Source organism: Anopheles marshallii, chromosome 2 (assembly GCF_943734725.1).
Source record: "Anopheles marshallii chromosome 2, idAnoMarsDA_429_01, whole genome shotgun sequence".
Lineage (NCBI taxonomy): Eukaryota > Metazoa > Arthropoda > Insecta > Diptera > Culicidae > Anopheles > Anopheles marshallii.
The window spans coordinates 56,264,735-56,287,013 of NC_071326.1; the positions used below are offsets into that span (position 1 = coordinate 56,264,735).

At 41.1% G+C, this 22,279-nt stretch overlaps 1 protein-coding gene and 1 pseudogene across 1 annotated transcript; one reads left to right on the top strand and one right to left on the bottom strand.

The window, feature by feature from the left end:
* Positions 1–1,951: 1,951 nt before the first annotated feature.
* On the bottom strand, positions 1,952–3,838 carry LOC128718198 (uncharacterized protein K02A2.6-like; annotated as a pseudogene).
* A 7,069-nt stretch (positions 3,839–10,907) lies between these two features.
* On the top strand, positions 10,908–16,040 carry LOC128718199 (uncharacterized). The gene has a single exon (XM_053811868.1). It carries the CDS (start codon positions 10,908–10,910, stop codon positions 16,038–16,040), a length of 5,133 nt encoding a protein of 1,710 aa, XP_053667843.1.
* Positions 16,041–22,279: the final 6,239 nt, after the last annotated feature.

Genomic DNA, 22,279 nt, shown 5'->3' on the forward strand with positions numbered 1-22,279 from the left:
AGAATTTTCTGGCTTGTATTCATTGTTTTCAGCAGAAATACGAGTTTAAAAGCAAAAATTGTTTCATTGAAATTTGGGGATAATGAATGTCTATTTTCAGTACGAGAAAAATTTATAGTAAATTCATTTTACGTGATATGTGATAATGTCAAAACACAGATTTTTCAATGAGCTGAAAAATATAAATTCGTAGTAGAGATGGCGTCGATGTCTTTGCTGGTCTTGGGTGCATGCTGGTGCTAACAATATTCCTCGCAAGATGGTAATTGTAGACGATGAGGTAATTGTTGTGGACAGAACGTCGCGCGACATGCCACTCTGGGTTGTCGCTACAATTGACAACCGTCAGACCTTAGGCTGTCATCGGTCCACGTGCGACGTCAGGGCGCAGCCATATTTACGATCGCGTGTGCGGATGAGCACACACGGCGACAAGCAGGCAAGCGATCAGCAGGGTGCGTGCGGTTAGGCTAGGCTCAGGTTTTATGTTAGTTCTTTATTTTAATTAAAAGTGTAAATAACAAATGTTTGCGACTTTACTTAAATTTGTGTTCAACTGACGAAAGAACATAAAAGTAATAATTGCCGTTTTTACGATCTCTGGCCACTTAGAGAAGGCGTCTACCACAACCAGGAAATATACTCCATCCACCGGACCGGTGTAGTCGATGAGTACCCGATGCCAAGGACCGGACGATTTTGGCCAAAATGATGGTGCCTCCGCTTGAGGGGATTTGGCTGCGACTTGACACGCCCCACAAGTAGCGACAACATCGGCGACATCGTTGTCCTGTGATGGCCAATAAACGAAACTGCTCACGATCGCCTTCATCCGCTGGATGTCTGGATGTCCCTGATGTAACTGGTTCAGGCATCTTTTCTGCTAAACAGCGGGCCCACGGAGAGAGGGTTCTCGGAAAAGAATGCATCCTTAAACGGTCGTAAGCGCATCTTTTCTCCTATGAAAACGGGCCGCACCATAAACCATGTTTTGACCGCTTGGATGTACTCGCAAACTTGGCATAGCAGAACATCATTTCCTGTAGCTGTTGCAACTTCTCTAAAACGAATCGGAAATGGTTTTAGTGATTCTATGGCTACGCAACTTACAACCTTCTCCAGTTCAAAGCTTGCGATCATGTACTCCGGCTTCGCATGCTTGTTGATAAGCCGCGATAGTAGGTCCGCATTCCCGAATTTGTCCGTCGGTATATACTCTATCTCGAAGTCGTATAGCTGCAGCATTAGCGCGAACCGTTGCAGCCGATTAGCAGTATATACAGGAATGCCCTTCCTTGAGCCAAAGATCTGAAGCAGTGGCCTATGGTCTGTTTGGAGTTTAAAATGCCTGCCATACAGCATTTTGTGAAAACGAGTTACGGCAAAGAAAATGGCCAATCCTTCGCGGTCTATCTGACTATACCACCCTGCCTCTGCTTTTGTTAAAGTCCGCGACGCGTGCTGTACCACTTTTATTGATCCGTCTGCAAATTTGTGGCTAATGGTGGCTCCGAGTCCAACTGAAGATACGTCCGCGGCTACGATGATTTCGGCTTTCGGGTCACTGTGGGTTAGGATCCGATCTGATTTCAAAATCTCCTTCAACCTGTTGAATGCGTTTTCGTACCGCTTCGTCCACACAAACTGGCTCTCATTTTTCAATAAATCGTCCAGGGGGTACCTCAAATCCCGCATCCTGCGAACAAATTTGCCATAATAGTTGATCGCGACCAAAAACGAACGGACTTCATTTAACTTTGATGGCGCTGTAAAGTTTATTATGGCATCGATTTTCTTTGGGTTCGGCCTTAAACCTACTCTGTCAATGATGTGCCCGAGGTATTCTATTTGATGCATCTTGAATGCACATTTCTCGGCCTTGATTGTAAACCCGAAATCTTTTACACGCTGAAGCACCTTGCTGACATTCTCATCGTGCTCTCTTTCAGTCCTATCCAAAAATGTCATCAGGCAACGACAACGGATACTCATGAGGCTGCTGCGCAGCATTCAGCCCCGTCGAATAATCTCCGCAGATTCGAATACTGCCGTTGCTCTTACTTACGACCATGATTGGGGCTACCCAATCAGAGTAATCGATGGGAGTGATCACGTTGATATTGACCAATCGGTCAAGCTCTTCCTCAACAGTGGCCTGCATAGCATACGCCACGGGCCGTCTTGGACGGAAAACTGGACTGCAATTTTCCTTAAGCTGCAGCTTGATCTGCGCTTTTGTACAAAGCCCTGTACCACGAAACACTTCGGGAAAACTGCCTTGCAACGTTTTTGGAACGCGCGTATTCGTTGAGATGTTAGCACAGAACTTGTCCATAGGGACGGAGCCAAGGGCAAAACGATCCACCAAATCTGCTCCCAGCAAGAGCAGATCAACCTGAACCACACGAATGATCGCCGGCTTGGTGACGCGACATACAGTAAACACGCCCAGCAGCTTTAGTTTCTCATTTGAGGCAGTTTTCGCACACGCGGACGGCGTTACCAATGATGGTTTCCCCAAACTCTCCCATGCAGTCCGACCTATGATCGATATGTCTGAACCCGTGTCCAACTGGAAACGAATGTTCGTTCCATTGATGGAAACTTCCACTAACTTACGGCTGGCTCGTACGCTGCGTACTCTGACGGTTTTAATAGACCGTGGGGGTCGGTAGCTTCCCCGACCAGCGTGACTCTTCCGCTTGCGACAACGTTCTTCCCGATGACCCGTTTCACCACACACTTTACACTTATGGATGGATTTCGGACGATCCTTCACCCAATGCCAACCACCGCATAGCCAGCAAGCGTTACTTGGCTTATCGCTCTTTGATCAATCATCACGCAACGTGCGATGCGAGCGCGATCCCCTACCGGAAAATTTAAGATGGTTCCGTTCGCCATTTTCTATTGCCACACGCTCTTCTGCCCCACCAGTTATCATCGCATTTTCACTCTTAAGGTTTGCAATACGGTTGCATTCCGCCGATATTTGCTCGTGAGTGCTATCGGGGCGCTCTTCAATGCGAGTGAGCAGCTTCACTCGAAAATCCCTATCAGTCTCCTCCTTCAGCCCACAGACGAAAACTAAACACTTGAGAGCAACTCAACCTCGTTCATCCGACCCAGCTCGAAATCTACGCAGGCCCGATTGACCCGGCATGCGTATATCAAAAAATCTTCGCTCTTATTCTTGATAAGCTGCATACACTTATAACGCTTTGTTAGCAAGGATTCTGTCTTTCCGAAAACTGATTTCAACTTAGTAACCGTTGATTCGGGCGTATATTCACGGGGATTTCGGGGTAATATATAATTCACGTACCTTTCGTGCTCTAAGGGGCCCAGCTTCCGCAAAAGCAAACGCACTTTCGCCGCATCTTCAATCCTGGCCGCATCCCTGATGAATAGGTCCTCGTATCGCGAATACCACTTCTCGAACGTTACACCTCCGTCGGGCTCGAAGCGGAATTCGGTGATGTTTCTGACCAATGAATCCAGAATTTGCTCAGGATTGAGGGGAGCTGCTGCTGCTGCTGCTGCGATGCCACTTGCGGTTGTGATACCGGCTGATGCTGCTGTGATGCCACTTGCGGTTGTGATACCGGTTGCTGCTCAAACCTAGCCATAACCTGCTGCATTAATCGTAATAACTGCAGCATTACGGCGAAGACGCCGTCGAGAGCGATGGCGGATTCTGGCTTGGCGATATAGGGGCTCCCGCATGCTGATCCAACGTTGCACCGTTCGGCTGGAACGGCTGACCATACCCGGGCTGTAGATGCGCGGCACCCGGAACATCAAATAGCTGCGAGAGATGACGCTGATCCTCTTCCATTTCTGCGTCCTTCAGGCTCGTGTTCTTACGACGCCGCTTACAACCGCGGAAACGGAATCTTTGCACCGCGTTTTTCACTGTATGTTCACTAAAAACTTTAGTTATCACTTTTAGTCCTCGTCGCCACTTTTGTGTTTTGCGTTGGATGGTAAAATACTTTTAGGGTTTACTTGAAACGTATATTTCTACCTTATTTTTTACCTCAGCGGTAACACGCGGTGCGAAGTGGTATGTACAATAGTAGCGGCGAGTTCGAACGTGGGAAGAAGCAGAGAGAGTGCTTGGTTGAGCACGCCAACGCTTTTATACGCACAGTGCAACGTGCACCCCCTAGCTGTACTATTCTAAGTATTTCTGCTGTCCCTGTCTCCTAACTCCCCAAGGATCTTTTTTGCCTGCTACGCGTGTTGTGCGCCAGGTGGCGTCCTGGTCGCTACATACTCATAAGACGAGTCAGTCATTCGTAATATAAGAACACATTAACATAAACATAAAATAAAATAAACATAAAATTATATAAAATTAAATTTAACACATAAAATTTATGACAGATATATTACACTATCACAGGACGTCAGGACGTTACAGAACACGTCTGCCCGCTAGGGGGGCCGCGTTAGAAAAGAGCTTACATAAATGGAGGCGCGTGCAGCCGAAGGTAGCCGAACGAAAATGCATACATCGGTAGCTGTCACGTGTCAACACGATGACAGTGTGGTGTTCTTTGCAGGGGTTCTAGTAATGGGGCAAGCAGTGCCTCACTTTTGATACAATACGTCAGCGGAATTCCGTTACCTTCCGATATGTGTCACTGTCGCGCCGAAACGATACGTACATATTGCATGGGTGCAATTCTGTTACGGACGAGGTGGAGAGGTTTCAACCTTCGGACACAGCGTTTTCGGTTGGAAGCTATCGAGCCTTACCTTGGGTAGGGGGACTTTGATAGTTCTAAAGACGCGAAATAAGAGACTCGATTTACATGTCTTGACTCAGACAGCGTCGGTCACAGATTTACTCTCGTGCTCTGATTCGGACTGACTGACTGACCATTTCTGGATTCTTCATTTATATCATGGTTCTGGAGGAAGTTGTTCTTACTAGGAGAAAGTTGTCCTCGGGAAAATGCTTGCAATTGGTCAAACGCATGTTTTGCGAATGCGTCGCTTTCTGGCTTTTAGCGATGCATGGGTTACGCAATGTAATGCTTGCATCGCTTGTTTTTGCGTTAGGTTTGTGTTACATGTTTTGCCCTTTTTTCGTTGCTGTAGGTCGGGCTTGTGGTTTATTTTGGTTCCTATGTTATTTGCAAGTTTTAGGTCGCCTGATGGGTATGCCGTTACTTTTAACTGTTAGCATATGTTTTTCTACAGATATGCTACAACAGGACCGAGTAACGGCAAGTAACGCTGCGCGCCCACGGTGTATAGAACACTGTTACGTTTATTACTGCGACAGGTGTTTTGAGTGTGAGCGGGGTGATGCGAGCACTAAAACTCGTCCTGTCTCCTCGGTGGTTGGATAGAAAAGAGAACGATCGCTTGACGCAGCGCACGCACATTTCCTTAACCGGATGCGTGTCCTGACGTTTTACCATCCCACCCACGTTTACAGGCGTAGGTGCAAGCGTTAGCGCCAACAAACACCTTACACAACATTAAAGTACGAACGCCGACGAACGAAGCCGAAACAAAAGATAACCAAAATACCGAAAACGTTGTCAAGGTTGATTTTGTAGATAGTTAGAAATTCAAATTTAATAACGTGTCATACTATAGTCTGTTTATCTTAACTGTCACAAAGAGTAATGTCAAAAAATAAACGGTCAACGCGGTCATTCGTGATTGCAAGCTCGTGCGAAGCACACCTTCCGTTAAAATCTTAATTTATTACATCATCAAAATTTTATAGATTCGAGAGTAATTAGTAATTACAACTTGTATAACTAAGTGTTAATAGTTTGTTAAAAAGAAGAATTCATTATTATTGAAGCCGTTATCGGATCCATCAACTTTCACGACATAGGCAGTTCTCTAACTTGGTTGCGGGCAACACAGTTCCGCAACATGTTGCTGGCAGGGTGGTCTATGAAAGTTGCTGGCAACTTTTAGGATAAGACATCAAATCCGATGGGCTGCAATCGCTCACCTCTTAATTTGTGTTTTGGCATGATGATGTTGACTGCCCTTGTTTAAACAAAATTAGCAGGAATTGCGTACAATTGTTTAAATTTAGCGCCTGAATCTATTTTTCACGGCAATACTATCTTTGTACACGAGCAACACAATTTCAACACTGAGAAACGTCATACCAAGATGAATAGAAAAATGTTGCCAATGGTGTGACAGGAAAAAACAGATTGAATTGAATTTCTTCGGCAACATGTTGCCGAAGCTGTCAAATCCCATACATTTCGCCAGAAACATGTTGCCCGCAACCAAGTTAGTCCATTGCCTTATCCTAAAAGTTGCCAGCAACTTTCATAGTAGAGATGAGAATAATCACTCTTTTCAATGATTTGAATCAGAGTCAAAGAGTGGGTTTAAAGATGTGAAACCTTTACTCGCTCTTTTAAGATTCATTAAAAAATATTTCACTGCATTTATGTTTTTACCACTCTTTTGCGTTTATACTCACTCTCACTCTCTGTGCCGACTAGAAACTCACTCAGGAGTGAGTAAAACTGTTTTATCACTCTTTGGATTATAATCACTCTGTAAGAGTGAGTAAAAGAGTATTAGGCACAGAGAGTAAGAATGAGTATAAACGCAAAAGAGTGGTTAACGGAGTCATAAAAACTCCTTGTGTTGATTCATACTCATTCACTCTGTCGAAGGTTTCAAATCACTCACTCACTCTTACTCATCGTGCACATCTCTATTTCATAGACCACCCTGCCAGCAACATGTTGCGGAACTGTGTTGCCCGCAACCAAGTTAGACCACTGCCTAACATGATTCGCACTTGAGTGTAACAACTCACTCACACGAATGAGTGGATAGTCGCCGCAAAGTGTCATGTGTTAAACAACAACTCACCCACGAGTGTGAGTCATTACATTCATTACCCACACATGCATGAGTTGATAGTCGATACAAAGTGTTATAACTGATGACTATCGAAAATGTGTTGCACAGAGTGTTGTGATATGTCGTGTTAAAGATGTTGCTCGATGTAACCAACCCACCTATATATGGATATTTTTACAGGGTTTTTAGGCATGCAGAACGTTTATGCCGTATTGCTTTTTATGGGCATGTAAAAGGACAACATTGGTAACTATGCGAGCAATTTGTATTACTAATGAGTTAAAACAACTCTTTGTCATGATTCAAGTTAACTCACTCACTAATAAGATTCGATTCATTCATTCATTCTGACTCATTATGCACATCTCTACTTCGGATGATTCCTAGGTTGTGTATAATTTTAACAGATTTGCACAGTGCAAATCAACGCGCTCTATCCAATCAACTAACAACATTTAAAACTACTCATACTAAACCTAACAGAAAGTTTACAAGTTTGCAAGAAAGATTACTCTTTTGTCGTTTGCCTTGGTCCCATAATGCAACATATATTACCGTGCAAGATGTCTTTTTGGGCTTGAATCACTTACACATAGACGAATGACGACATAGTACCTATAGCACGTCCACTTTTTAGAACCGAATTTAGATCAACAGAATTTGGCTCTAACGACCCCTCTTAAAAATTGTAAATTCATGGAACTGATGTTAAGATCGACAGTTGACATGTTGATCGATTAATTATAGTTAATTAGGTTACTATAGGCAATAAAACTTTAACAATAAGTAATAATAATAATAAACATTAATTAATGAAAAAAAAAAAATAATCATAAACATAACATGCATGCATGTCAAGCATTCTCGAACACAACGACAACTACTGAGTATTTAAAAAAACAAGATAAGATAAGATCCTAGGCGTAACTGTGAACGAATTTAATTCACATATATGTTTCATTTGTATACAGACCGCAGGTCATAACACATCGTGAGTGCGTTCGATCATCCATATTAAAGTAAATTCGCTAGTTGTTTTTGCAAAAGAAGTTCTTATGTTAGGTTTAGAAAACCTTCTTGCTGAATACCTGTTACTGTTGAATACTGGATTTATTCTTAGTGAAGGGTTGAAGGGTTATTCTAAGTGAAGGGTCCAGGTATATAAGGCAACCACAGATTCCACAGGGCAGCACCGTCAAAAAATCTCATTAACTCATTACACTGGGTAAGTGGACACTTCGTAACACCCAACAACCGCAATGTAAAATTGACAAGTGCAATGCTCACGAAGAATTTTCGTTTTAGAATATTCCAATGTTACTTCTGCCAACACATTCACCACTTTCACAGAGTTGATTGCGTCAGCCTATAGGAGTACAAAGCGTACTTTTGCATTTGACGAGTGTCGATTTTTTTGGCTCTACGGTAAGTTGTTATCAGTAAACTGATAAGCATTATCATCGAACGTACAAAAATTACAGGGTATTCATTATTTTTATCTTTTTTGCTTCCGTCGCTTTAATACTCTTTTTCTTGACCTTTCAGTTTATGTTTAACCTTCATACGTTACATACACACATAAACCACGTGAATACGTGTATTGTAAACTTTTACATTACTTACAAAGGGGACTATTACCTATACAGTTTATTGTATGCATTTTGAAGTGTTATGTGCAGACTGATAAGAAATACCAATCTCAAATTTAAAAATAGATTTTGCTGGGTTTTGTCCAATCGCAAAAGCAAATTCTTCTAATATTTTGTATCTCTCGTAAATGGTGTTAACAGTTAAAACACAAATGCCGTCACATTGGAACATGATATTAAGATATAATGAAATTAACAAATAGCGATATTATCTTACTCAAGATCCAAATCGGATGGTATACTTTTAGAAGGCATAGACATATACCGTATTTTAGTTAAATAATGATCAAAGTCAGATTAAGGGGGTCGTTATTCATGGGTAGTAACTTTTCGATTCTGACACTGAGGATGTTGCAACTTATGCAGATAGTTATGACGAGGTTGGGAATATTGACGATTGCAACATTGATAATGTGCTAAGAAACATCAATGAGGACAAAATGGAAAAATAATGTGCATTGTAATGTTAATTATGAATTGTTATTAAAAAATGTTTAACATTGAGTAAAATTCTAAAAGAATAACTTTCTTCCAAACACATTGTATACACCATCAGGGAGGTCGTTATACACGCAATAAATACAATATTTTACAGCAGCAGATGGAATACTTTTTAGCAGGCTCCAGTAGAAATATACTCTGAACTAACTCTACGCAATAAATGAACAGAGTTGCCTGATTGGCCAGTCGATTAAAGTGAAGCAAATTGAAATAGCGTTGAATGCTTTCAATTCAAAAGCAGCCCTCAATACTAGCAGGATTCCAAACACTATTAGCATATACTAGTACTGTACGTATTAAACTGCAATACAAAGTTCCTTAACAGCGTGCATCACTAATGATAGAGGTAGTGTGTAGAATGAAACCAGGGGATCGAATAGGTAAGTAGTAATACTTCTTCGAGCTGTCCAGGCGATTGTCAAGTATTACACATATTTGGCTTGAAATTAAAAAAAGTAAAGAAACGAGTTAAAAGTATAAAAAGAGTGAAAGTTAAAGGATAATTAAAGGTAAAATCAAGAATTTGAAAAGAAAATAACAGAACATTTATAAAAGCACAAGTGAAGAAAATTAATGAAATTTCGGTGTATCGACGTCGACGAGCACACGTCGCACTTTAGTAGAACAGAGTTTTAATTGTAATGCCAAGACTGTGGAGTTTGCGCGACTTAGTTTTGCGTTTCAATTTCCTTCTCTTTCGCGTTGTCGGCAATCTCAGATAGACAAAGTTATACGAATAAATGAGAAAGTCACTCTGCGTTTGATTTTTGATATCTTACTACCTTCTTAGTTTTTGCTAGTTTAATCTTAATTTTGACTCTCTTAGAATCCACTGAAATAGTAATGAATAAATGAGCACGTTCAGTAAACTTTTATTTGCGTTTGTTTTTCGACATTGTTTGCTCACAGCTGTAAAAACCAATAAAAGTCTACCTAATTACCAGCTATCACTAATGGCAGAAATATATACATAACTTGAGTCATCTTAGATTTTTTTAATCTATTTTTGACAGCTTCTCTTTTTCTACACTGTCTCTATCTACCTGTTTCTATCTCCTTAAATACGTGTCATCATACTTGATATCATTCATTTTATTTTAAACACTATTCAAACTTTAAACATCGATAAGAACATGTTATACACGCAGTCGATTGATCCCGTTTGTATGGAAAGAAATTCACAACATTTTGAGCAGCGAATTTGTATATGTCATTATGATTTAATGTTTGCATATATTGTATATATGTTATATGGAGTAACAAGACTAAATGAGATGTGTATTAAGCTCAATTTGCATCATAAAATTTTGTTTGTTTTCATGTTAATTTGCAAATTTGTGTAAATGTAATTTGAATGTACAAATGTTTAATGATGTTTATATAGTGTTTGTAATATTTCAAATAAAGTAAAAAGTTTAGAGGAGAGGGTGAATGAAATTCAGAGAAATCAGGCCTCTAGACCTCCAAAGTTTGTTGTGCCACTAAAACGGAGAGTTCTATTTTTGTTCATGTATGTATGTTATACTGAACAACTTTTTAATTGATATAAATAACATGATAACATGATAACAGGGGAGCATGATGGTAGCGGCGCCGGTCTTCACACGAACGGACCGGGCCAAAATCCCATCCGGGCCAATCCCTCGTAGCAAGGACTGACTATCCGGCTACGTGGTAAAATAAGTCGATACGGCCAGGCCGTTATAACGACAAAAAAAAATAACATGATAACTGTTAAATCATGACTTCATGATAATTAACGGCCGTATTGCCAGGTATATTTTGTTCTATTATTATAAAAATATTTATCTTTCAACTATGCTACTATAGCTACAAATATTTATCTTTCATCTTTCAACTATGTTATTATACTTTGTCTTAGGAATGAAAATGGAAGAGGACGGCCAAAATGTGGAACTTGAAAATACGAAACGGCATGGAAAAAGGAAAATTGGAGTGCAAATTTCTACATCGACCACCAATCGCGAAGAGGACCTAAACTTAAATGTTCCCAAGGATAGATTCGAACGCCATAACAATTCGTATCAAGTCGATTGTACCTTTCTGGTCTTGCTTGGTGCCTATGAAAAGCAACAGAACGATAAGCAGTTCAACTTTACAATCACACTAGAGGATCAACAAGGAGGCAAGTTTGACGATATAGTGCTTCGATGTCCTACACAAAACATTGCAGTGTATATGCAATGCAAATATGACACAGCGCAAAATTTTACTATTTCCAAAACACAAAATGATCAAAACAAAAAACAGAAAGCAATACCCACAATAGTTGAATCTGCTTTACTAGCTCCTTGGAATTCTACACAACCATATTCCATTTGTCTATGTTTTATTTCATTTCTTGAAAGTAATCATAGTGAATCGGGGACAAATCTCTATGTGTTATGTACCAATGCTGAAATCGACGATGAAGTAAAACAATACTTTATGGAAGAAATGCCTAGTACTACCTTTATATTATCATGTTACAGAAACTTTGGAAGAACTTTATATCAACTCAACAAGCTAATACGATGGGTATCTCTAGAAGAAAAACTTAGAAATGCTAGTCTCAGCTGTCTAGGAAAATCTTTAGCTCAATCCATCTATCATCAGTATATGATAACCCTAACGAATCAGCTGCATCATGCATACGCTGTCCTAATCATGAACATTATCGAACCGTCAACCCAAGACGTAACGACAGTGTCAATATCAAACCAGCAATCATGCAACTACAAGTTCAAACAAGATTTTATAAATGCGAACAATAACTCATTACAGTCTTCGGCAATGTGTGATCTTCGTAGGCAATTTATTATTGAGTACACACAGCTCTTGAAAAAAGACCACACAAAGAAGGACGTTTGGAAAGACGTTATTGAAAAAGGTATCAAAATAGAGTGGCATTTTACAGTATCGGCAATGAACGATGCCTTCAACTTAATGAACAACCCAAGCTCTGTATACTCAAAGATTGATGAGAAAATAGGTGAATTTTACGACAAGTTTAGATTCGTTTGTACTCCAAACGAAGAAATACTTCGTAATAATGCTAAACAACTTATTTCCAAATTAACCGACGCTGAACCTGAGGCCACTTATAACAGCCTGTATAACTCGGTATGTAATGTTATGAAAACAAATAAAACCTTACACATTAACGGCAACTTTTTAAACGACACGTTTAGAAAGGTAAAACGCAACACAACTTACGCACAACTAAAAGAGTTAAGCAAGGAATATATCAAGTCTTTAACCAAGTTATATGGTAAACATCTCATCAAGCAGGAGTGCTTGAAAAATTCCATCTTTTATGAACATCTTACCACTAACTCTTTCAATGGGATTTACTATTATTGTAGTTCCGTTGATTTGAATGTCAGTTCAATCGTTCTTCTACAAACTCTGACGTTGTGTGCAATTGAATGTTTATTTATCGATGGAACTAAATTCCCCCCGACCAAATCATTACAAACAGTTCTTAATAATGTCTTTGAATACTTAAATGTTGTTAAAGACTTGACACACTGTATAATAGTAGTTTTGGATGAATTCGAATCTGCCACAGCTGAATCATTGAAAAATCTGCACCCTAGTTATCAGCGCAGGCTTATAATATTAACGAACGAAAATTCGGAGGCACGGTCAGAAAAGTGTTTGCTCGTGCGTGATCTTACAGAGGAAGCGCGAAACAAGCTATATAAAGAAAACGAGCAGTTACGTTTCTTTGGTACGACTATTTCTTTACAAAACATAGTGCAAGAATCCGACGATTTGGCCTTTTTATTCAATGTTTTGAAATTCAACGACAAACCGACGGAATGTTCAAACATAAATTTGAACAACTACGAGAAGATTAAAAAGATGTATGTACTACGTGACATTCAGACTTATGGTACGTGTATGACTCCGGATGATCTTACGAATCGGGATATTAAAAAATATTTTAAAGATTTGTTTTCCCATGAATTCTGCAGTTTTGAAGAAATAGCCCAAAATCCTAATGCACGGCCAATTTATTCTTTAGTACAATCAGCCCTTTTAAAATCAGAAGATCAACGTAAAACCTCTGCCTTTCTTGATAACAACAGTACAAGCAAATTTAAAATTTTCCTGGACGAAGCTGGTTTTGGTAAGTCCACTTACTTTACATGGCTCGCTTGGCATTTAGCGAACGAACAGCCATCGCGATTCATCATTAAACTGCATGCCATTGAATATTCTTCCGAGTTTTATCGGTTGAAGAAAATGCCAAATCAGCTTGATGATACAGACGTGGTAAGAATACTATTCCAGTTTATATCTATATTTCTTTATGAATCAAATATCTACAAACGATCATCCTTCGAAAAGAAAGAGTTGTGCGCAAATTTGTTGAACTTTTCTAAAGGACAAGTCTGGCTAGATAACCATAAGACAAAAGGACTTACATTCGAACAAATACTTGAATTGCGTCTGTTCTGCAACAAATTCAACGAACAGCAACTGATATTGTTATTAGATGCTTATGATGAAATCGTCCCTGAGTACTCGGATGTAGTGATCAAATGTTTCGAATGGTTCGCAAAGTTTGATGGAATACGTTTCATATATTTATCCAGTCGTCCTTCCGATTTTCAAGGTAGAGTTAAAACAACATTTAAAAATTGTGATATTTTTCAATTGAAACCTTTTGCACGTCACCATCAAATACTTTCGATACACAAACATTTTTTGAACGAGGTGACACAGTATTCTCACTGCGAAGAAAGTCACAAAACAGTTGTGCTAGGTGTTGTTTATGCCATTTTAAATAATCGTTTGGAAGATTTGATCACATGTCCACAATTTCTACACATGGCAATTGCCCAATTTTTACCAATCATGGAGCAACATATAAACTTTTCCTCAAAAAATATATCTGGAACTTGTTTTTCGAACGAACATTTTAATACATTTGAAATTGTTCAATCTTTTGTGCAAAAAAAATTGGAAATTTTAACAACAGATAAGTCAGGATCGACCGACACTTCGTTAAAGACGGTGGTTGCTTTGCGCACACATAAATTATTTATGCAACATTTTGAACGACAACATGCTCTTATGGCGATTTCAGTTATGTTCGATAAAAGTTTTATAAAGCTCATTCCATCAAGCCAGGAACTAATTGATATTAAGAAAAATATTATCCAAGGGGAAGAAAAAACTGGAATCATAGTCCGAATCAAAAACGACATTCCATTGTTTGTTCATAGGATTTTTGCAGAATATTTCGCGGCTGCTTGGATGTATTACAATAAGAAAACACTTCAAACTCACAACTATTTCAAATCGCAGTTGTTTTGGATTCATGGATTAGATAGAACGCGCGACTTTTTCAACCACATAATCGTTAGAGAACATCCTAGAAAAGACCTTCATTTGGCCGTGTTGAATAAATCTTTTGAACAAGTTAAGGCTATACTTTTAGAGAATCCTTCTTGCGTAACTGTCAAAGATGTTGGTGGTCGAACTCCTCTGCATTTAGCTTTGCAACATGACAATCATCAGATAATGCGCCTTCTGTTGGAAAAGATGTCCATCCATTCGATTAATGCAAAGGATGATATTTTTGGTTGGAGTGCAATCGACTACGCATTTGTCACATCCAACAAATCCGCAATTAAATTTCTATTAGAACTCGGAGCAAGCCTCAGCTTAGACGCCCTTCTAGAGCAATTGTTGTCAAACGATAACGATAATCTGTTGATCCAAGCATGTCATTACATCAATAATTTGACGTCTGTTGAAGAAACTGAGATGTTCGCAAAGAACACAGTTATTTATTTATACAATAAAAGGCGAGTTGACATAAATGTTCCTCGTGAACAGTTAAAGAATTTAACCATGATTGAGTATTGCATTTCGCAAAAAACATATGAATTATTCAAACAGTTTATTTTACACCTAGATAACCCAATGAGCTATTTAAGTACAATGGCAAACCAACTATTTCAAGCAGCGTTCGCTAAAAACGCGTACAATATTGTATGTTTTCTTGTTGATGAATTCAATTTGAATCCTCCGCAATTCAAAAATACCTCCACTTTGTTTGCGGCTTTAAAATCGGCCATCGAAATGGATCGAATAAAATCATTCCAGATGTTTCTCGATCAGTTGTGTTTCCGACTTAATATCGACTTTGCCGATGACACAATGATTGTTGTTGAGGATTCCTTCATAAACAGTAACACTGCATCGTTGGCCGAATTCGATGATCAATTTCCAAAGAGCTGTTGTATACGAAAGTGTAATAATGTGTTATTGACATTGCCAGAGTACGACTGTGGAAATGTTGTGGTCAAAGATCACCTTTTTGAGACGCTACTCGCACAAGCAGCACACATGGGTCATGTTCACATGATGAGTCACATCATACAAAAGTTTCAAAAGCACATTACTAATAGAACTATTGTAACGGTCATGCGATTATTGCCCAAGGGGAAGCGTATGCTTCATAAACAATCCGTTCGAGCCTTTAAATATCTGCTGGAAAAAACAAACGATCTGGACAGTATTGATGCAGAGGGACGAAATTTGTTACACATGACCATTCAAAACGGCTGCTATTTCATGGTACTGTGCATCATCGAAACTAGACTTAACCGCACACTGATCAACGAAAGAAATCTATGGAACGTATTCCATTATATTGCATCCAGCGAATCAAATTACACAAATCGGGCATTGAAATTGTATCAGTACTTTAAGTCAATAGAGAGTACCGAACGCTTCGATACTGTAGACATAGCCGACAATAGTGTGTATGAAATTGCAATACTGAACATCAATTTTGACATGGCAAAAGAAATGATAGAACGAACGCTAATAGATCCCACAACATCATCGGGGCTGTCTTTTGTGCTAAATACCGTGAGCAGACTTGTGGATTTGCATAAATTAGACATCGTTCTGGAATATTTTAAATACTTGTTTCAATATGGAGATATTCCGTGGATGGAACTCTACAGCACAATTCGTCAACGAGTACCAGTAATATGAAGTATATGATGTATCCTTGTGTTAATTTCAAAATCTTATGTGAGATTTATTGAACGAAATGAAAATAATATATCTACCTGTCTTACAAAAGTAATGAAAAGATGGAAAACAAAACAGATAGCTAAGAGATATAAGTAAAATTTAAATAAAAAATAATTTATGCAATTAAAAATAGACTGAACTTTGATGACTTAGAGACATGTAAAAATAAAATTTATCCGAATGATCAATAAAATGGCGGATCATGGCTTTAGGAGGAGCATTATAGCCGTAATGTGTGCGGGAACTTGTAACATGTAATGTTTGCTAGTGCCATAAGGATTGTCTTGGTGTTGTCAAGCTAAATTCACCCAACAAATAAGGTTTGTCAATGGTTCCTAAAAGTTGTCCTGCTATAAATGTAAAGTTTTGGATCTTAGTGATGGAATAACGACAACCGGACAACGAACGTCTTGCTACCGCTACGTGATCGCGACTCCTCTTCATTATCCTTCATTATCTTCATTATCGTCGCTTCTCTTTCTCCTACTCTCTCTAACTTTTGTACAGTGGTTCTAATGCAGCGTTACACCTGCCAAAAATCCTCCTTACATTCGGCTTTTCCTGACGCCTTGTTTACAGTCCCCTACAAGGCCCAATTTTCCTTTCCTTTATCTTCATCATCCAATGATTCTGTTTCCTGGTTGGCCCTTTGTCCATAATTTCTTGTTATCAACACTAGTTGTAGTATTCCTTAGATGGTCCTTCACCCTCGGCCACTTTCCGAACTTTATACCGACCATTTCTGTTAACCTGTATTACTTCGTACGGCCTTAAGAGTTCGCTTGCTAATTTCTTACCAGCTATGAACTGGGTACGCTTTATGGCAACCAAATCACCCGCTATGAGAGTTTCTCACGTAAACACTGGCTGGGATACGGACTTTCCGATATCGTTGATTTCACAAAAAACTGTCTTTCTTGGGCGCCGTTCTGTTTGCTACTGTTTATTCGCTTGTCAGGAGAGTTCATATACATAGTTCTTTTTACATTGCTCGGTATCGATTGTCCAAAGTGTCTAGTTCAGTTCTTAGTTAAAAAATATTTCATGAAACGTTTTCCTAACTATAAGTGCAATCAATTTAATGAAACTATTCTTGCTTCCCACCGTTCTGAGGTTGCTTTTTTCACCCGTTCCATCCAATTCCTTGGCTTCGCGGATGACATCGACATCATCGGAAGGACATCTGCGGCGGTGTGCGAGGCGTACACCAGACTGAAGCGCGAAGCCTCAAGGATTGGATTACTGATCAATGCGACGAAGACAAAGTACCTACTTGCCGGAGGCTCTGACCGTAATAGGGCCATGCTGGGAAGCAGCGTATCGGTCGACGGCGATGATCTCGAGGTAGTAGAGGAGTTCTGCTACCTCGGTACGATCATAACTTCGGACAACAACGTAAGCAGCGAAATCCGAAGGCGCATTGTTCAGGGGAATCGTGCCTACTACGGGCTCCACAAACTCCTACGATCCAGAAACCTTCTCCTGCGCACGAAATGCACAATATACCGTACATTGATACGGCCGGCTGTCCTCTATGGTCATGAGTCTTGGACCATGCTCACAGAGGATGCCAATGCACTCGGTGTTTTCGAACGCCGTGTGCTAAGGACGATCTTTGGCGGTATCTTGGAGCACGACGGGTGGAGGAGGAGAATGAACCACGAGCTTGCTGAGCTGTTTGGGGGACCTGACATCCTCACGGTGGCGAAGGCCGGAAGGATACGCTGGTTGGGGCACGTCATCAGGATGCCGGACTCGTGCCCCACCAAAAAGGTCCTCGTCGGCGACCCGTTCGGCACGAGACGCAGAGGAGCGCAGCGAGCCCGTTGGCTGGATCAGGTGGAGCAGAACCTATCGGAGATCGGGTGCAGCAGAGGATGGAGAGCGGCAGCCCTGGATCGAGTTTCCTGGAAACGTATTGGTGACCAGGCCATGTCAGCACGACGTGCTCAACAATAAGAGCGGGCCAAAGAAGAAGAAGAAGAGATTCTTGCTTCCCATTCTTGGAAATTATTCCCTTTAATTTTCCACATTCCCGGCCACCAAAGAAGGAACTTCTTTATATTCTTGAAACCTACTTTTGTAAGTGTCGTGTCGCACCTACCTAGCACTCTTCGGCGGAAAAAGTATTAGGATCAGGCAAAATTGCAATTCTAGCTGACGCTCGAACGATTTCCTTTCCCGCACCTGTACGTAGTGTTACGACCCTAACTACACCGTCCTTTCCTGGATGTAAAAGGTATGGAGTTCTACGATTTTACCTTTGCGAGACACAAAACGCCGAAGTGCATCCAGGAAAGCAGCAGTGGTGAGATCACTCACGAGTTCGATGTGGACCACCCTGGTTGCAAAGCACACGAAAATAGCGATGTATGCTTTCGTGGCACACCGCACCGTTGATTTGAGGAAAACCGGCCCACAGTAGTCGATGCCACTCACCGCGAATGGCTTGGTGAAACTCTTCTGGTGTTGGTGAAACCCTTGAAACAGGAAGATCAGCTACGGACTGTTTCACTAGTGTGGGTTTGGCCCTGAAGCATCAGTGACATAGATGGAAAACAGATTTCGTCAGATTGCGTCCACCGATTATCCAGAACCGTTGACACAGTATGGATAACAATAGTTCCGGGCCCGCATGTAAAAATTGTTGGTGGTAGGCTTCTGCCAACAATGAAGACAGTTGGTGTTTGGAGGCGAGTAGAATTGGATGTTTCGCAGAATCTGAGAGTTGTACGTTCCGTAGCCGGCCACCAACATGCATGATTCCCGCCTGGTCGATGAAGGGCGATAACCATTTCAGCCTCGAATTACGCGGCACATCCTTGCCGCTTGCGATATGATAACGATCCTCCGAAAAAGAATCCTGCTAAGCAACACAACTGCAGCTCAGATTCCTGTAACTCCTTGCTTGTTAGGGGTGGCACTGATGCGATGAGTTGAATAATAATGGCATGCGTATTGTTTGCTGATGATTTGCCCGTCCTTAAACGCTTTTTTTAAACGTGCTGAAATTCGATCGTGGTTGTCATCGCAGCAACTTGCGGTTGTATAACTCGTTCTTCTTCAGGTAGTAGACCGCGCGATACATCGTCTGTCGGATTGTCCACGCCAGGAACATGATTCCAGCAGATTTTGGTTTGGTGCTTGAATTTGTGCCACTCTGTTGGCAACGAATGGCTTCCAGCGCCGTGGTGGAGATTTTAGCCAGTATAAAGCTGTCATTGAGTCACTTCAACCGTAAGCTTCGTATGTCCCATTGAGAGATCGATTGACTTTTCGGAACAGTTGTATTGTCAATCTTACCGCACACAGCTCTAGCCTGAGGATCGAATTGGTGTTGTACAATGATACAACCTTTGATTTTGCTGCCAAAAGCTGCACCGCGATCCCTGCATGAGTTTCTGCCCTGATGCAACAACAAGCACCGTATGCCAGTTGCAAAGCATCTGCGAACACGTGCAGCTGCACTCTTATTGCTCCTTTGAGTGATGCGAATCGAGGAATGCATACTTCACCAAGCAAGTGTAATTTGGAATGAAACGCCGTCCATTCCCTTTGGAGATGTGATTGTAGCTCACTATCCCAGTCCTAAGGCTCTCCGCTTGCCTTCAAGGACCATAATTGCTGCATAAAGAGCTTGGCGATGAGGACAGTTGGGCTAAGCAAGCCTAGTGGGTTGAAGAATTTGGCGATGTAGGACAAAGTTAATCTTTTTGTCAATACTGTCGCAGGAGGAGGTAGGTCAATCCGGAACCTAAACATATCAACCGCTGGTTCTCAAACTAGTCCTAACGTTGATACTAATTGAGGATCTTGTCACTCACGCGTCGGGAGAACTGCCAATTTTTCTGATGGAATGCCCATTAAAGAATATGGAACGTTGGATGCCCATTTTTTTAAGGAAAAGCTAGCCGACTTGAGCATCCCTGTGATCTGCCTACGCATCTCGATTGCATCCGATATTTCTTCTGTTCCCGATAATAAGTCGTCTACGTAGAAGTCGTTCAGTACTGCGTTAACTGCTAGGGGGTACTGTATTTGATGATCTTGAGCTATTTGCTTCAGTGTTCTAGTTGCCAGGAACGGAGCGGACGCAGTTCCATATGTAACCGTTCGTAGCTGGTAAATTTGAATGGGCTCTGTTGGATCTTCTCTGTATCATATGCGAAGGTACCGTTGGTCGCGATCATCGTGTACAATTTTAAGGTACATTTTTCGATGTCCGCTGATAGGGCGATGGAATGTGACCGAAAACGTACAATGATCGAAAACAGGTCATCTTGGATCACCGGTCCCACCAATATTTTGTCGTTTATGGTAAATCCCGAGGAATTCACTGCAAGGAGCCGACGATCAGCAATCGCCTTTGATTCTCCTAAAACGATACTGGGATTATCATTTTGCGGCAAACAAACAACATACCTGCTGGATGCCTCTCTGGTTGTGGTGGCCACGAAATGCTTCTCACAGGCATCCTCTTCCGCAGATAAGGCAGTATCATCGCCAATTGTCTCGGTATCCCAGAAACGCTCCATAACCGATTCCAATGAAGGCGTTTCATTGGCAGCCAGGTGACACAACTGCGAACCATGCGAAGCACCCGATGACGTGTTTCCAGCGATGACCCAACCGAATGACGTCTCCACTAGCCATGGTCTTCCTCTGCCGAGCGAACGTTTTCTACCGGAATGAAGCTCCCAGTACGTACCTCCGCCAATGATGATGTCGATCTTGCCAGGAACAAAAAACGATGGGTCTGCAAGTGGCAATTCCGGAAGCTTCCACGACGATGCATCAATGGGCGCCGTTGGGATTTCCATAAACGGAGAATCCAAGATGAGTAGCTCCAACTGAGAAGCATGTGTAAGGTTTCGGGATTCCACAGTTGCAAAGATTGAGCCCTTTCCGATGCCCAGGATCGATACATGAACGTTGTTCCGAGGTTCCCAGAAGCTTCCGAGCCAGCGAATCACAGATGAAGTTTGATATAGAGCCCGAATCGAGGAGGGCCCTTGCCTACGAGTACAGCTATTTTGCAATTTTCAGCTGCAAAATTTGCTACTAGATTCAAAGAATGATTAGCGCAAGGAATAAATACGGCACTCGAACTGTGTTGTCTAATGCGTGCTTGTAATCCCGAGTATTTCCCTGACATATTTGCCGCATTATCGAATGACTGACCACGGCAGTTTGAAACATTCAAACTAATTTATTTAATTTATTCAACACTTCTTGTTCTCGATAAGATGCGTTATGTCTATCTATTGGAATAAATCCCAGAAAACGTTCGAATATTTTCCCATAAGGAGCAACATACCGTATTACAAAAGTTAGTTGATCGGTGTGAGCTACGTCCGGGGTAGAATCTATTATGATGCTGTAATTTATTTATTTATTTATTTCATTTATTTATTTATTTCAAGTATTATGGTCTGTTGCCGTATTGTCGAGCGGGGTCTCAACTGGGGTTTACAAACATTTAATTTATTGGTAGGCATTTCCTTCTACCAAACTGCCTTATCCCGGGCATGCTCGGTTTTTAGAGTTCTTCTTTATGTTGGTCGGGGTCCAGTCCAGTCGATTGTTGACGTATCTTTGGGGTCTTGTCTGAAGTCGTCTCTCCTTTCGTGCTTGTTATACTTCTATGCGCTACGTGCAGAACTACTTACATAATACAAACAAACGATACAACACTTACTACATGGAAGACCAAGGAGAAGGCAAGGTAGACATTTACACATCCAACCCGTATTCTCTAGCGAATCTTTAAATAATTTTCATGTACGGCAGGTCTCTTGACGCCAGAATGTCCCTTATTGGAACATTTGGTTTCCTATTATTTGCCGCAACAACCGTCAGTAGCGAGCTTCTGGCATCGGCGAAGTCTTTACAAGACCATAGTAGATGGTCTATATCGTGATGGCCTTTCTCGCAAACGCAAACCTTCGTTGGTGCCAGGTTTATACGCTGAAGGTGAGCCTTCAAAGCAAAATGATTAGCCATGAGTCTTGACATCATGCGGATGAAAGCTGTACCTTCAAAGAGCCCGTCAAACCAGGGTCGTAAGAAAATTTTTGGTGAAACCGAGTATTAAAACCTCCCGAGATCATCTGTATCCCATAGATTCTGCCAACGGGCTATACAGAATTCCTGAGGAGAATGGGTATATTCATTAACGAGGATCGGTCTATCATAGA

Coding starts and splice junctions, on each gene's coding strand:
- LOC128718199 (XM_053811868.1), top strand. CDS start 10,908: ATGGAAGAGGACGGCCAAAATGTGGAACTTGAAAATACGAAACGGCAT.